The sequence below is a fragment of the Chenopodium quinoa genome, unplaced genomic scaffold, assembly GCF_001683475.1.
Source record: "Chenopodium quinoa cultivar QQ74 unplaced genomic scaffold, ASM168347v1, whole genome shotgun sequence".
NCBI lineage: Eukaryota > Viridiplantae > Streptophyta > Magnoliopsida > Caryophyllales > Amaranthaceae > Chenopodium > Chenopodium quinoa.
In genome coordinates this window covers 2085535-2102866 of record NW_018744626.1, presented here as the reverse complement: position 1 = coordinate 2102866, position 17332 = coordinate 2085535, and the positions used below count along the sequence as shown (strand labels likewise).

At 34.1% G+C, this 17332-nt stretch overlaps 2 protein-coding genes across 2 annotated transcripts; one reads left to right on the top strand and one right to left on the bottom strand.

Moving 5' to 3' along the window:
- Positions 1-2623: 2623 nt before the first annotated feature.
- On the top strand, positions 2624-7938 carry LOC110700418 (ribosomal RNA-processing protein 15-like). Its single transcript, XM_021877959.1, has 9 exons — positions 2624-2777; positions 3288-3716; positions 3798-3899; positions 3991-4072; positions 4222-4241; positions 4349-4409; positions 5941-6020; positions 7059-7166; positions 7342-7938. Exons 2-9 carry the CDS (start codon positions 3318-3320, stop codon positions 7366-7368), a joined length of 879 nt encoding a protein of 292 aa, XP_021733651.1. The 5' UTR covers positions 2624-2777; positions 3288-3317; the 3' UTR covers positions 7369-7938.
- A 7741-nt stretch (positions 7939-15679) lies between these two features.
- On the bottom strand, positions 15680-16942 carry LOC110700417. Its single transcript, XM_021877958.1, has one exon. The coding sequence runs from the start codon at positions 16375-16377 to the stop codon at positions 15790-15792; it is 588 nt and encodes a 195-aa protein (XP_021733650.1). The 5' UTR covers positions 16378-16942; the 3' UTR covers positions 15680-15789.
- Between the last annotated feature and the right edge of the window lie 390 nt (positions 16943-17332).

Here is a 17332-nt window from a genome sequence, read left to right as displayed (position 1 = left end):
ACCTACTTTTTAAGTCTATATTTCACTACTAGCAGGCGTGTGCAAACTTTTGAAAATGAGAAGTCTTGATGTCGTAACAAAAAATGTATTTGTCGTCGCGCTCCCAGGAGTCAGTGTTGGTGAGAATCCAAATTTTATCAGCATATCGCTCATCATAAAAAAGCCTCACAGATTCGAATTGTTGAAGGAAGCGATACGACTTCGAAGTAGATGTTAAAGTTGGCCCAAATTCTTACAAGCCGCATTATATAAAAATTCTAGTAGCTCCCACCAAATATTACTAGAGAATTCCACTATGTCGGTGAAAAATCTTGCCTTTGATCACCGACATATCCAATCCTATAAATATGATGGTGTGGCCATCATTTGCATGATCAACACATGAAAAAGCCATATCCACTAAAAGTCTTCCACTGCAAAGCCTTTCCACCTTATTAGTTTTCATTATACTTGGGGTTTGGTTCACATTTACTAAACCGAGCTGAATTAAACTGATTGGAGCTAAACTGAACTGAACTGAACTGAACTGAACTGAAATGAATATTTTATGAGAGAGGGAAATTAAGAGCTGAGCTGAACTGAACTGAACTGATTGAAGCTGAACTAAACTGAAATTAAGTAAATGTGAACAGGCCCTTAAACCTCCTTGTAATTTAACCCACCTTCTTTTAATACTTCCTTGTGAGCACTTATTATTGTGAGAGTAACCTTGTAACCATACATTCCTTCAATTAGTTATTTATTTTGTACTCTCTAATTTAATATAGTGGAATTATTTTCATTGCTCGGGTGTTTGTGAGATATTGTTTATCTTGCATAATTTCTCAATCTATTTTACGCTTCTGTTACGTGCTTATATAGTAGAAATCTCATTGAAGAACATTTCCCAGTACCACTCTCCTCTTCCATTTCTTTTCATTATCCAAATTGAGCTATTTGTTTTCGACATACCAAAAACGGCTATTGTATTTCCATAAATGAACAAATTGTGATGTAGTTTAGTGTCACCCGGAAATCACTTTAGCTGAAATTTTTCTTTGGAATAATAGGACCAAAGCACATGATCGTATTTCAGCTTCCGTGTAAAATTTAGATTCTTCACATCTTCAATGCCACTAAAACTAATCATCCAATAAGAAGTTCCCTCCTATTAATATGTATTCAAATTTTGTAGTTTAATTTTTCCTACAAACTAAGACGGTAATTTCCCATTCTTGAAACTCAATTGATTAGCGTTCCTGAAATAGATTTCAACCTAAAAACCACTGCCTAGTGATGAGTTTAATAAAGCCAATACTTTGAAATTATTCTCCAAAAAATCAAAACCTTGATTGAACTTTGAGTCATTGTGAATATCATGAAGAAAACTATTACCGAACCTGAAGGATGAGGATTTCAAAAGATATTCTAATCAATAGAATGCAGTTTGAAATAGGAATCAGGAAATCCATTAGCTAGAGTAAATTGTTTTATAATAGACAAATTATTACACGCATCAAATACTATATTTAAAAAAAATTATGATTAACTTTTGAAATTTTCATTATAGAAAATGGATCAACTAGTTTCCGGTATAGTTGAGCATTCCACATATATCTAATGTGAAATGTATTAAGTTGATTTTGTTGAAGATTTGGAAGTGGTTCTTTTCAAATTGGGTATCAATTATCTTCTTCCTTTAATTACAAATAGCTCGGCATTGAAATAGAGAGTTTATCGACAATTTAGCAAAAATCTTTTCAACCAAGGGTGTAAAGGAAGGTCTCTCAATTTTTTTTTTTTTTATTTTTAATTTTTACATAATTACATTTAAATATCTAAAAATAGAATTGTCTTTACTTTAACATAACGACCTTTTTTTAATTAATATAATGACCTCTTAATCTATTAAAAAAATAACGACCTCTTAATAATTTTTATAGTTTATACCAACTTCCCCCATTTTACCAATATCTCATCACATATTTAAACGTAAGTTGGTAAGCCTTATATGATCGCACTCATTGTAATAACGGAAATGTAAATGTCGTTAATGAGCTTTAGGCTCTGTTCTGTTCAGTTTATTTTCACTTATTTTAATTTTAATAAGTTCAAAGATAAGTTAAGATTAGTTCAATTTAAGAAAAATAAGTTCAGATAAGTTAAGTTCAGTTCAGGAGAAATAAGTTCTAATAAGGGTTGTCCAACTTCAAATTACAACTAAAATAAGTTCAGATAAGTTTAAATAAGTTAAGTTAAGTTCAGATAAGTGAAAATCAAGTGAATAGAACACATCTTTAGTTACTGTTATGCCTATAAGAACTTATGTTACTTTACTTTCCTTTCATTTGTTGTGAGCTTAGTTTAATTAATGTAATTTTAACTGTTTCCAAAATAAAAAAAATACAGCTTCGTTTCATTTGTTCTAAACTAAGTTTAATTAATGTAATTTTAGCCGTTTTAAAAATAAAAAATAAAATCCAAATAAACTTACAAACAATTGATACAAGTTTTGGCTTATGAATATAGTTTTTTAAAAACAGGTTCTTGAAACCCTTTAAAGCCCGCCGTGCCCCGTATTTGACGATCGTATAACAACCCGCCCCATTTATTTACCAGACGGATCAAACCCATTTATAAATGTGGCGGATCTGGGCTTTAACAGGGCTACAAGGCCTCCAACCCTACCTCTCTCTCTCAGCTATCTATTGAAGCGCATTCGACGTTCTCCATTGAAGCGCAGTTCACGTTCTCCGTTGAAACTAATAATTGTATGCCCCATTGAAGCAGCTTCTGAGGTAAGTTGTTTGTTATCATCATATCAATTTCACAATCTAGGGTTTATCTTTCAATCTAATTTAAGTGTAAGTGCATTAAGTGTAGGGTTCGAAAATATGAACTATTGGTTCTAAATTCTAAGATTATGAAACATCATTAAGAAAAGAAAATAAAATTATGATCCTAATTTGATTATAGTATCATATATCCCTAAAATTATGAGATAATTGAATCAAATTTGGTTGCTAATGTTTTGCACAACCCTTCAATGTTAGGATTTAACTATGAAATTAGACCTCATTTTTGTTTCCTGGAAGTTTATTGAAGATTAATGGTTTTTTTTTTTTGTTGATAGCTGCTATTGAATTTTTAAAATTTTAATATTGATTGAAGATGGATAATTGTTGATTTGATTGGTTGTTTCTGATGAATGTTTTCCATAATTTTTATAGAACAATTTGTATTTGAAAAATATGAACAAAATGACAACTTTTTAATGTTTTTTTTTTAAAAAAATATATATTATATAGGATTGATCTGTGAAATTTGAGGAAGACAATATGGTAGATGAAACTCAACAATCACCACAATCAGTGGTGCATAAGAGAAGGAAGAGTAAGCCCAACAAACGTCCCGGTATTAAAAGAATGAAATCTGGTCCAGGGATGGGTAAGAAGGATAAGATTAGCAAGGAAATGAAGAATTTGTATCGTAAAAGGGCTAGGGATTACAATTCAGATGATGATGAAGATGAAGCTGAACTCGACGGTGAAGACATGGAAGCTGAGAATGATGATAATTCTGATATCAGTGACAATGAGGCAGGGCCTAACAGAGGTGATGATTCAGATGAAGAACATGAAGTTCGAACTGGGATAACGCGATTTTCTGAAGGTTGTAATGCATTTAGGCTGGCATTTCTCAGTATCATCAAAAAGCATACTGATGATGAGGCGCTGGTAATTCTACAAGATTCTGATGTCCATTTCTACAAGTAGATGCTAGTTTGTGGCTTATATGTAAGAGTCTTGTCTCTGCAGGGTCCTGTATTATCAGCACATAAGAAGCTTGTTGTGGCAAAGCTTGCAGAAGAGGTCACTGAGCGGAAGGTTAAAGGCGAAGCAAAGAAGGAAAAGCAATTGGTATATCACACTAACTTTCCATACAAATTAGTTTATAGGTTATCTTTTGGCACACTCTGTTTACAGTGTATTGTTTTGACTTTGTAACTAGATTGAGGAGAAGGGACATGTGAAGCCTGCTAATTTCTTAGATTCGCATGAAAAAGTTCTGATAGGTGTTGCCACAAAAGGAGGTAGTATTATTCATCCATTATCCGTAAACAAAAGCTCACTCCTTAAGTTTTTGTATATTATCTTGAAGCTTACATTATGTCTGGTTTATCAATTTTTGTCCCATGAAATTGATGCCTTCGTGATGCTCGTGTGCTGAACAATTTTCCAGTTGTCAAGCTATTTAATGCTGTAAGTGCTGTTGCACAAATTTAGCTACTAGTAACACATATTTTCTCCCCTTCAAACTTGGCACATTGAAGTTCATATTTTAATCCACTTCTACGTCTTGTCTCCAGGTAAATAAGGCCCAAAATGCTCAGAAGGGGTTGAATCCTTCAAGCTTTAAAGACGCCAAGGGTATTGTTCTCACTTTTTTTTTTTTTTTTGAAATGTTTGCTTCTGTTTAAGGTATAATTGTCTAGGTCCTGTGTAAGCTATCTATAAACCTGTGTAACAGCACCACCTTGGAGGTTAGGGTTAAAGCAGTTAGGATGCATGTGAACTTGCCTTCTATCATGCTTGCCCACAGAGGGGCAGCTATCTTCTGGTTTTATTGTTTTAAGCTGTCATTTTAATGTTAACACTCTGGTGTCACCCAAAGCTTCCATATCCAAAGTTTATTCACTTATCTAGATTTCATTTCAAGGGTGTCAAGAGTTTTGCCATCATACTTCAAAGTGTTTTATTGAAGTTCTTTCCTACTCCGGATACTTGGAAACTAAAGTTTCTCCAAAAGCTAATATTAAACCATATTTTTTCACTTGGCCGCCATCAAGTAAAACATCAACTTAGGTCTGAGGTTGTGATTAAAAACATGAACTTTTTCATTGCAAGCCATGATGTTTGTTTTTCAAGTAAGAAAACCTATTAGATCATTGAAATTTTCTTTGTGGCTGTGATTATTGACATTGTTTGGGATGAGTTGGATTCAAACTTGTTTTGTAAATTATGCTCTTGTTGCTTGAAAAAGGAGGTTGGAAAAGTTGTGGAATGTGGAAGATCCATTGGAAATTGATGTTGCTCTTGGAAAATAGGAAAGCATTAGATTTTTGAGGTTATGACTTACCCTCTTTAGAGTGTCAAGGTCCAAAATATTAGGCTTTTTGTATTGATGGAGTCAAGTGTCAGCTTATGAGCATCGCTTGACCTCTTTTTTTTAAAAAAAATGTGTGGTTGGTATCGCTTCACAATAGCACCTGTAGTATTTGGGTGGTACCCATAGCCCACCTTGTTGTCTACAATTTTTATAAACTGATGTTAATTGGTTAAGTAATGGATTTTGTGTGAAGGCAAGATAACTACCTTGATCAAGACCTCAATGTTTATGATTGATCTGGGAACTCTTTTACTACCTAATTGAGTGTGAATCTTCCGAAATTTATGGTTTACGCAAGAAAGGAAGTTGGAATTAGAGAGATGAATTCTTTTTGTTCAGTGTCAATCTAAAATTATGTGACGGAGATGTGCTCTAAGTGAGACTTGGGATGTAATTAGTGCAATAGTGTACCACCATGAACTGGCTGTCAGACTGTTATTATAGGTTTTCAGCCTTTGCTGCCTTCTGTATCTTCAAGCATTAAAAGTGAAAGGATGATGCATAGTATGAAGAATGAGGAATGAAGGTCATTTACTTTCCTTCATAAGAGTTTGGATCTAGATTGCCCATCCTGATCATGTGGTCCTTATGACCTTGATGGTTACTTGCTAGAAGCCCCCTTTGCTTAAATTTAAAAACCCCATTCCCTCCTGTTAGAGATTTAGAATTGTATGACAGTTTACTTTTTTGGACAGTTTTGTTATAATATTTTGAATTCTGTATTATTTCATCCCACTTGTGATTTTTTATTTTATTTTTTTCTTAACCATAAATTGTACCTTGCTATGCCAGCTTTGACAAAGCGGAGGAAAGAGGCATTCATGAAAGAATTGAGCAAGGCTTCTGCACAATCAGCTGATGCAACAACTAAGGTTGAATTTCTTAACTTATTCTTATCAGTATGTTGAAAGTCTAAAATGCCTCTTCCTACTTCATAAAACTTTGTGTATTTAATTCACCCATGGCCCTCTTAATTCTTTAGCTCATTATAGTGTGCAATACACTGTTTTGAACAATCCATTTGGTTTGGTTTCCAATGTATGTTATGGCTCACATTTACACTGCAGCATTTATTTGGGTTTTGATTATTGTGTTCATTACTATGGAGCTGCTCAACTTTGTATTATTACTTTTCTTCTGGATTAATATGGGATGGGATAACTTGAAAATATGGAACTCCGAACTTATACAGTCCTGGATAAAGGAAGTGTTAAGTATGCACCTAAAGGATCCCCCTCTGGATAAACAATTCACTGTGATTGTAAATGTAGAATCTACTAGTCACCAATATTTCCTCAAGAAGACTCTCTATAGCTATAGCTGTTTCCTCAATATCAACCACTAGCTCAGCTTTGTCATAAAACACAAACAATTATCTTGCTTTTTCAGAACATTTTTGTTTGCTTTCATCCTCCTACATATTTTTATAGGTAATCTATTGTATTCTAATTCTCTCCCAAATCGTCCTTACCTAGTGCTATTATAATGACCCAAATGACTTTTTATTTAAGTGTAAATGCTGGTTTGCAAACTAGCTTATGGGTATTTTCGTGAGAAAATGAAGCACATGGGCAATTTACACAAAATGACCCTAATGTAAAAGATCCATCTTTAGAATGTTGGTAAAACCTTTTATTATCTGTAGTTAACACAGCCTTTGTCACCCCCCCCCCCCTCTCTTACACTATACCTTTTACAAGCACATTAAGTAGTGTAAACTTTTTTCCAAACAAGGTTTTCGGCCACATGTAGTGACAATGCAAATTAAAAATTCACTTCCAAAAGCAGTAACCCTTTCCAACTTCTCTTGTTCCCCTTCCTAATGAGGCATTAGCATTGTTAAGAGTTCTTTGTTGAGCTTTCCCTTAAGCTTGGTGTTAGATTTGACTCCCAACATTTGTAAAATGCAGGGATCTTCTAAAGATGGAGAAGACAATTGCCAACCAGCATGGGCACCATTACGTGACACTTACATGTTGACAAATTCTAAACTTAAGGACTGGGATAAGATGGCAGTGGTAAGTGCTCTTGATTATTACTTTTTTCGTTTGGCTTTTATTTTTGCTTTAGTTTCCATCTGTTTGCAATTATGTATGTTCATTGTCAAGCAAATTGGAGTCCTAAAAACCTTGGTATTAATATTTAAGTATTGGTTTGGCGGTTGATTGACTGATTGGTTGGTTTGAAATTTAGGAAGAGGGAAAGGACATGGACATCTGACCAAGATAATTGGGGCCCTTTAATTGTGGGTTAACTGATGGATGTATGCTTGGTTGCAAAGTTTCTCATCGTCATTTGAACAGTTGTTTCATCAACATTATACTTGAAGGGGTCAGTGATGCCTGTTTTGAACTTTACGTTCATAACAACTGCTTGAAATCACCCTTTTTGCCCGAAGATGGCCCTCAAATTATACAGACCAAAATAGGCTGTAGCAAAATTTTGAAGATTTTCTGAGATAAAATTTACTCTCTTTATGCAGTTGTAGCTAATAGCTATGTACAGCTCCTTTCTGCCCTTGTCTGGATGTAGTCTTCTATTAGTGTTTTTTATTGGCTTCTAAAGTTCATTAGTTTAGTTTTACTTTTCTTTTGTATCCTTTTCACGAACTATATGTTACTGTAATTTATGGAAATGACTTTTTGACCTGAAGGAGTAGCTTAGTGTTCACTGTTCCCAACATCAGAGAGAATGAGAACGAAAGTTGATTTTGGAAATTTTCAGTAATGTATGAGTTTTATGTGTTGTACTGTTGTCAATTAAGCTGAGAATGATATGATTCGATTTTTATCTTTGGTTTAAGTCTATAATATTAGCCTATTAGGTTTGTTACTTAACTGTTGTCAGTTTCTTACTATTCATAGAGGTAATGAGGTAAGCACAACTCGATTGAATAACCGCTATTTGAGCTATAAGGGAAAGGCTGTGCGAGTCTGTCCTCTTGGTTAGTGCTGGAAATATCACAACTGTGGACTTATTTAGGCTGATGAATAGGAGGAAATGGTTGTGAATTTGAACCACTAGTACGTAACAACCTGCAAGTTTGATTTGTACCCAGCTACTTTTTTTGAGACATAATTAGAGAGCTTTCGAAAGTTGGGTTGGGTTATTTGTTGCATTTTGCTATATATTTAACACATCGGCTCCATCAAGCTCAATGTTAAGGTCAAGTAGGTATTGGTTGGGTTTATCAATCTGGTTTGGTCAGGTCTACTACTATAATGTTCTACTCATACATTACCTTTGTTTTTGGATATTGATGTTAACAAAGATGTTTAATAAGACATGAAACACCAAACTTTTTAGAGGAACAAAAAGTAGGAAATGTTCCGAGATTAAATAGTACTATTCAATCATATGGATGACCTAACTAACCAATTTTGCTTGATTAATAAGCTGAGGATTACATGGGTTAATATAAACTATTCAATTGTCTGTGAGAATTAGGCAATTTTTTGGGGATTTAGATTATTTACTAGTAAAAAATACCCAATTGAAGATATGTTTTTGACTGTTTAGTATCTTGACTAAACCATGTGACTAGTTTTACTCTTTGTTGACAAAGTTTAATTATTAATTGGGTAAACCTCGAGAATTAATGGGAAATGGGCCTGCATGAGATGTAACATTTGCCCTATATTTGCGACGTGGTTCATGGCATTGGGAGGGGGATACCATAAACATGCATAGTTACTAAATCTAGTGTACTTCTCCTTTCTATGCTCTTTTATTATTGTTGCAACTTGAGTTTCATGCATCGCAACATTCACAAACTCACAACGCATTGAGACATATTCTATCGGATTATACTATGAAAGATTTCACATGATTATATTTTTACAACATACGAGATTAAAGTATATGTGAATAATAACAAAGATCAAGCTGTTACGATAATTAAAGATTAGAGAAAATATAATATCTGAAATGATAACATAAAAAATTTTAAGATCAGGGAAGTCAGATAAATGATGATTGGTATCTTAGATGTTATTTTAAAGGCACCCCCCACCGCCCACTGTTTTCTTCTTGAAGCAAATTCTACAGCTCGTCATCTCTGTTTCTGTACTATTCTGTTTAAATTAAACAATAGGAAATCTACAACAAATGGCAGTCTGCAATTGAAAGCATGTCATAAAAATTAAAAATAGGAAAGATTCCAAGTACAAAGTATTTATAACTCTTGGTAAAGGGAATTGACTTTAACCTTTTAACAAATTGATTATGGTGGACTTTCCAACTTTAAAGTAAATACAGAGTATTGACTTTGGGTCAAAATTCTGTTTGCCTTTTAACATTAATCTAAACAAGATATTATTCTTTTAGTACAAAATCATGCATACATGTAGCCTATAGGAAAAGAGAATTGATTTTCGTAGGTTTTTTTTTTAAAAAGGTAATAGGCCTTTCAAACTAATTCAACCTAGTATGATACACGGAGTATAAAAGTAAAATTGTTTTGAATTACAATTCAATCCACTAAGTTTTTTACTCAAGATGTAAAAGATGATAGATTGACAAATTTGATGAAATACTTTATTGTCATTTGTCAATATCGCCTACCAAACAAGCAATCTAACAAAAAGAGTATAATAAACAAAAAATCTCAAGTGATTAAAATTTGAGGACTTATTTGGAAAAGATACACAAATTTGTTACATTAGCAGTTTAGCACGTATACAAGTATATACTCTATGGATTAATGCCTAAATACGAACATCATTGTTAATTCTTAACATAACACCTATAGCATGAACATAAATAAATATCCAACAATAATTAATCAATCAAGGGGCAAATCACCTAACATATATTATTAAAAATATACACTAATCTTTGTTATTATGAACAATTAAAAGATATTCTATCACTTTCATAGAAATCTAGTCCATACAAGTAAAAAAAAGCCCAAAACAAACACTTTGTTCACCATTTACATCACTTACCCTTTTCACACTCCCCTTTTTCTATACAAATTCCCACACCCTTTCCATCTTCCCTCTACTTTTTTTGTCTTTTACTATTTCCAAACAAAAATTATCATTTGTCTCACTATACTTGTAATTTGGTGCATACATATATTTTAATAATATAAAAATCAAAACTAAGATATTATAAATTTGTAAAAACATAATAAAGATTAAAAAAAAAAAAAGCCAGCTGTGTTCTTGAACCTTTTCCCTCACCAAAAAAAGTCAAACCAACAACCATTGCTCGATGTCACTTTCCGGCACCCACCGGCGCACGTTAGCCAACCTGGCGCACTTTACCCAATTTCGTATCCAACACCAACCAAATCTTCTAGAACACACCTTGAAGATCACCGTCAGCAAGCCGCGGCGCCGTTACCGAACTCCACCGGAGATTTGAGAGGAGTAACAGAAGCAGAAGACGCGGCGAATCGGGATGAGAAATCAGGGTAGTTACCAGCAAAATCCTCATCGAAATGACCATTCTGCCCTTCATCGAAGTTAAGCGCGTAACTCAAGGGGTCATACTGAAACTTCCCGGGGACTGCTGGTTATGGTGGTGGTGACGATGGTTAGGACGGCGGCGATTAATGCGGCGAATGAAGGTTTTCCACTTAGGACCGGCGACAATCTCGGACCATTCTCGAATCTTCTTGAGGGCGGTGAGAGGGCGGGACCACCAGCGGGATTGGTTGTCGGAGGTGCGGAAGCGGTCCCAGAAGGAGGAGGTGGGGTCGGAGGAAGGGTTAGCGCCGAGGGTGACGTGGCGGGGAGTGGTGGAGGAAGGAGAAGGGGAGGAGCCGAAGCAGGGGAGTTGGAAGCAGCAGCGGTGGCGTTGGTGGTGGTTGAAGGTGGTGGAAGGGGAGTCGTCGTCGATGATTACTCTCTCTTCGATTGACATTATTGGAATTGGGGGTTTTGTGGTGGAGAGTAGAGGAGAGAAAGTGAAGGGGTGAAAGGGGGTTTAATGAGGGAGATTGTGTGAGGAGAGAGATAACTTTGAGGGTGGTTGTAACTTGTAACGGGAAAGAATGTACCGGATTACCGGCAGTTACCGGTTACCTTTTTTTTTGGGGGGAGGGGGGGTTAAACAAGGATGGAACTCACTCTTGAAAGACTCCTTGAAACTAATTGAAAGATTTTAAATTAAAAAAATAGTAGAAGGAAAAAAACAAGGGGAAGTCGTTTTTTTGGGTTGGAATAAATAGAAGAAAAAAAAAAAAGGTGAAGTCTTTTTTTTGGGTTGGATTAAATAGAAGGAAAAAAAAAACAAGGTAAAGTCGTTTTTATTGGGTTGGATTATTAAACTTCACAAATCACAATGCTCACACGATTACGGTAGTCAACTTCAGGTCGGTTTAGTTCACTTAATATTTACTTATTTGATTTAAATTGATTTTTTTTTTTTGCTAAGTAATCTTATATGAATTGATTCGATTAAAAAGATATATCAAGTGAGATTGTAACATATTAACATGTAGTTTCCAAAAAAAAAAAATTAAGAATAATTAACTAAAATAACCGTACTAAAATAATAAATTATGTTTAAAATTTATTGTTCTAATTTGTACTTATTTTTTAATCTGTTTAAAATACAAGTACTAATACAAGTGAGCACTTAAAAGTGGAATACGAAGTATATAATCCGTCAAAAAAAGAAATAAAAATAAAAATCCAGAGTATATACATAGCAGTATATCACTATTATACCTAACTTAGAGTCTGGTCTCTTCATCTTAATTTCACTTCAGATTAATTCGGTTCAGTTCAGTTCCGTTCAATTCCTAATTTCCTTCTCTCATAAACAGTTCAGTTCACTTCATTAAATAGACCCTTATTTACGTTATGAGTTAAGCATATCAGCATATGGATAAGCTATATTTTAACAATGTTTTACACTTTTACTAGTTTGTCATCAAGTAAATATCTCACTTATAGTTTCAAGATAGCATTGTTTGTCATGTGTTGAGCCTAGCCAGAAGTGGCAATTAAGTTAGGTTTAGATTTGAGTACGATGGCCATAAAGCACAAGATGTAAACCCATCGAATCCTTCACTCCACAAACTTAACTTTGATGGTTCCTTTCATTCAAATGGTAACTACACATTAGGAATTTGGGATATATTTTTTTATAAGACTATGCAAGATCTCTATGTCCGTTTGGTTCAAATTTAATTTGTTGAATTAGTAGGCAGTATCTCACAAGAGATTTGTGCCTTCAAATCTCTTTGTCATTAATATAGAAAAAAATAGTCTTTACATCATCAATTTTATAAAGAGACGATATTACAAAGTAACATCTTCTTCGATTAGAAGCTTATTCTATTTCTCATTATTTTAAAGAAGTTAATCAAGCAGCAAATTTCATGACTAATTTAAAATTTTAAATAGTCATATACAAGCATGCTCGATCGTTTCATCTCTCATAATGAATTGCTTTTCATTTATTTAAGACAAGCTGTGACAAGTGAATCAAAAATAAAATTAGAATAGTGTACTCTTATCTAAGGCCCCGTTTGGTTTAATGTAAAACATTTTCAATGGAAAATTAGTTTCCATGAAAAACATATTTTCAAGGAAAAACACAATTACAAATTAGTTTTCCTTTGTTTGGTTGCATACAAGAAAAGTCCAAGAAAAATAAAAAATAAGAGTGGAAATGTAAGGATGAATGAGAGGGAAGTAAAAAAAAAAGGAGGTAAGGAAGAGAGAGAAAAATGTGGTTTCCCTTGTTTTGGGAAGGAAAATGGTTTCCATCATTAAGGATGAAATTTTCCACCCTTGGAAAAATTGTTTTCCACCCCATAACAAGTCAAACAAAGGAAAATGGGAAAAAAAAATGGAAAAAAAAAAATGGAAAATTCATTTTCCACGAAAACCTTTTACATCAAACCAAACAGGGCCTAAATGAAAAGTATCGTCACCCCAATCATTTACTTAATTTTTTATTGTATTGGCAAGTACGTCAAAAAAATCCTCTAGTCTACGCATCTTTTAAGTTAAAACAGTGGACCTACGCTTAGGCGTTATCAATTGCGAGAGAGACCAAAATAACCTGATGTTAATTGTGGGGGACTATGGGAAGGTATCAAGGTATATGAGTATATCTGAAGAGTATATTTGAATAACAAAGCAAGAATATTTCCTTGTCAAAAAAAAAAAAAAAAAAAAACACAAAGATATTTTATTTTAATAATATGATAGCAATAAAATTATTGTACTTAAATTATTATGCAATATATATCCACACAACTCAAAAGTCTCAAATTATAAACAAAGCATATGCCAGCGTTGCATTTACTGGATGACAAACTTGATAATCATTGGTGTTAAGCTCTTAATTACACTTGGTTTTAGGTACTTCGTATTGTAGTCAATTTGATTAAAGACTAATTCAATGATTAGAATGATTATTATATTGATTTTTTTTGTGATAATCTACTTGTATTAAAATTGGTTTAGAATACTATATCATTTTCCTAATTTTATCAACGGGGCTTGTATAGCTAAAGTTTTAGATTCTTTTAAGGGTTGGCGTTTGACCAAAACTATTATCAATATAGTTTAAGAGCAATTAGCCATTATAATTACATTACAAATTGTTATAAAGAAGGACAACAATTTAATTAATCAAACTATATATCCAAATTCATACCTCATTACTTGGTATCCAAGTATGTAGTATGTTCGACTTTGTATGCAATAATAATATGTAGTATTCACCACTTTGTATGTATTACAAGTATATTTTTTATTAAAGCAAAAAGGAAAATTATGATTAATAAATTGTTACACAAACAACATCTATGAGTACAACAAAAAATTAACATTAAATATGAGATAATAATATAGCCAATAACATTAACTTTAAGGGTTTGTTCTGTTCCCCTTATTTTCACTTATTTCAGGTGTAATGAGTTCAGTTAAGTTCAGATAAAAAAAAAAAAAAAAGGTTTCGATAAGGGTTATATACTACCTCCGTCACATATTATTTGCAACGATTTGACATAAAGTAAAGAGGAAAAATGTCTAATCGTTGCAAATAATATGTAACGGAGGTAGTAATACAAATTACAACTAAAATAAATTTTAATAAGGTGTAATGAGTTCAGATAAGTGAAAATCAGTGGGCTCCTTTAAGCTGAAAGTGGATAAGGTGTAATGAGTTCATATAATACAAATTACAACTAAAATAAATTTTAATAAGGTGCAATGTGTTCAGATAAGGATTATATAATACAAATTACAACTAAAATAAATTACAAAAATGGAAGCCGCCTGCTGTGGGCTCCTTTAAGCTGAACGTGGATGGGGGCACAGTGGAGGGTCTGGGTTCGTCTGCAGGAGCTGTTCTGAGAGACAGTGATGGGCGTGCTGTGCTTGCAGGGGCGTGGATGGTGGAGGATCGATGGGAAGCTCGCGTTGCAGAGGCCAAAGCAGTTCTGTTTGGACTCCAACTCGCTGCTGACTATGGGTATCGCACAATTGAAGTTGAGGGCGATTGCCTGGCCTTGGTGGACGCAATTCGATCAAAGGAAAGGGGTGGGAGTAGCTTTTCACCTAGTTCTTGATGATATATATCACATCTGTGGTTCTTTTGAGCGTATAGTTTGGAAGTTCATTTGTAGGGAGGGTAATAAAGTGGTACACGAGCTTGCACATTGCTTGCCGTGGGAGCCGGGTAGGAGAGTTTGGAATTCTATTTTCCCTTCTAGTATTGTGTCTTTGTTAAAGATTGACCTCCCTATTAATGATAATTGATGTCTTTTGAGGCTTTCCTCAAAAAAAAAAAAAAAAAAAAAAAAAAAAAAAAGTGAAAATCAGATAAATAGATTACATATTACACCTAAATATGCTTACAAAATTAATTTGAAATAGTTTATTAGTGGTTGGCAGCCAACCACTATAGATTGGCATCAATGTTGATTTGAAGTTCTTTTTCGATTTTTTTTGTCCAAGAACAATAATTCAAGTTTGCAAGTATGTGTGTATGTGCAGTTACTAACTATGCAAGCAAGTGAACAATTACAAGTCTACAACCCCATACGACTATACGTGTTATTCTGAGAGTCATATCTCACAATTTGACAAAATGCAATTAGTTTACTTCCTTTGCTTGGATTGCCACATGATATAAATTACATCCCGTTAAAATATAATATCAGCTTATAAATCTGTAATAGCCTTGCTATCAAAAATAAAAATCAAAATATCTCAATCACATATCATACATTTGGCAAAAACAAAATGTCTTTTGGCATCAAAATAACAAAGTGTATGGTAAACATTATGCACTACTCAAATATTCGGATGTAACTCCTATAAGTTAGATAAACAAACTACCAAATACCTATTCAAGCACAACATTTTTAATTTCGATGGTTGTTTTATTCTCCATGTCTCGTAAACAAGTCAGCATTTATCCGACTAAATTAATTGTCATCCATTAACACAATTTGTTGTTGACGAAGTCAATATTGCATCCCAATAAAAAAAAAAACTAAAAAAAAACAGTGTTGTTATCGTGTTTGTTTGGCTTGTGGCCTTGTGGGACATGAATATAATCAACAATGTGAATATTTGCAATGTGCAACACTCAAAATTTTGGCTAATAGTATTAAATAAATACAATTAATTGTATGAAATAATAATCTATACTAAAGAAAAAAGATTAAGAAAGAGAAGAATTCCCAATCTTGCCCAAATCAACAGATGATCTACAAGAGTTGGGAATAATAGCAAAACGAGAAGAAAAATCAGGAAAATATTCATCATCATCTAAATGACCATTTTGCCCCGGACCATCATCAAAGTTAAGCGCATAACTCAAAGGGTCATAATGGAATTTCCCAGACACATTAACATTCTTCCCACCTCGATTAAACCGACGAATAAAAGTCTTCCATTTGGGCCCAGCAATGATCTCGGACCACTCCCGGATCTTCTTAAGGCCCTTTAACGGCCCAGCCCACCATTTACTTTCAATCTCAGCCGTCTGTTGGAGCCTCTCCCACATGGACGGAGAGGATGATGACCCGCCAAGCCCGGATAATCTGTTCGGGCTGGGCTGTGACCCGAAACAAGGAATGAAAGAGCAGCATCTGTTGTTAGAGGAGAATGACTCCATTATCAATGCTTCGTTTTCGTCGATTGCTTGTTGTTGGACGGAGACCGGGAGTTCCGGTGTGTCGGTATCGGGTTCGGTCTTCTTTGACATTTTTTCTATCGGATACGGATTCCCTTTTCCTATCCCGTCCATTGTGTCGTACACCCGAGCGTATAATAGAAATTGCCGATTTGTGCTCGAACTTGGAGTCAACTATATTTGTAGAGGTAAAGAGGAGAGAGGTGTAAGGCAATGAATAGAGAGAAGGGGGGAATGTGAAAGATGATTTGGTGTTATTTATATACGTGAAAGATGACAGTGGGATAGGAGCTGGAAGTATTTGTATCTAGGCTTTGGGAGGTCGAGATGGGAAAGTGAGTGCACATCATATTTTCTACATATGTGCCAACTAGTCCTTCTGTTCGTTAGGTTAAAGTTTTGAACTTGATACTTGTATACCTTACCTAAGACTTTGAGATTGATCACTTTCTGGAAAAAGAAAAAAAAAAAAAGTATTTCAACATGTATTCTCTGTCTTTTTATTATATGCATGTATTCTTTTTTAGGAGTTATCAAAATTTAATGCATATTTCTATTTATTAATTGTACTCCCTTCATCCCCTTTTGTTTGTCACTTTTGCCGTTTTGGATGCCCCTAAATATTTGTCACATTTCATATTTTCATAATAATTACTCCCTCCGTCCCTTTTTGATTGATAGTCTCTTATGATCAAATTTTAGTCCCAAAATGTTTATCCCATTTGTTTTTTCCAACAACCATTAATATTAAATTTTTACCAAAATTCCCTCCAATTTGCAACAATATTTGTGCAAATTTTTTTTTTTTGGTTTTCCAACGAAGGGGGAGGGAAGGAAGGAGAGTGGTTCAGGGGTTGGGGTGGGTCGACTGAGCAGACCATTTTCGGGGGACTAGGAAGGTGGCCGGCAGTTTTCGGTTTGTTGTGGGTTGGTAGGTGGTGGAGGGGTTGGTTGTCACAATTGGTTCTTTTTTTTTTTCTTTTTTAATTTTTTAAAAATAGGGCAATCATGTGCTGACATGTGGCGTTTTAAAAAAAAAAAACCCTTTCAACAGGTCACCGCTTTTTTG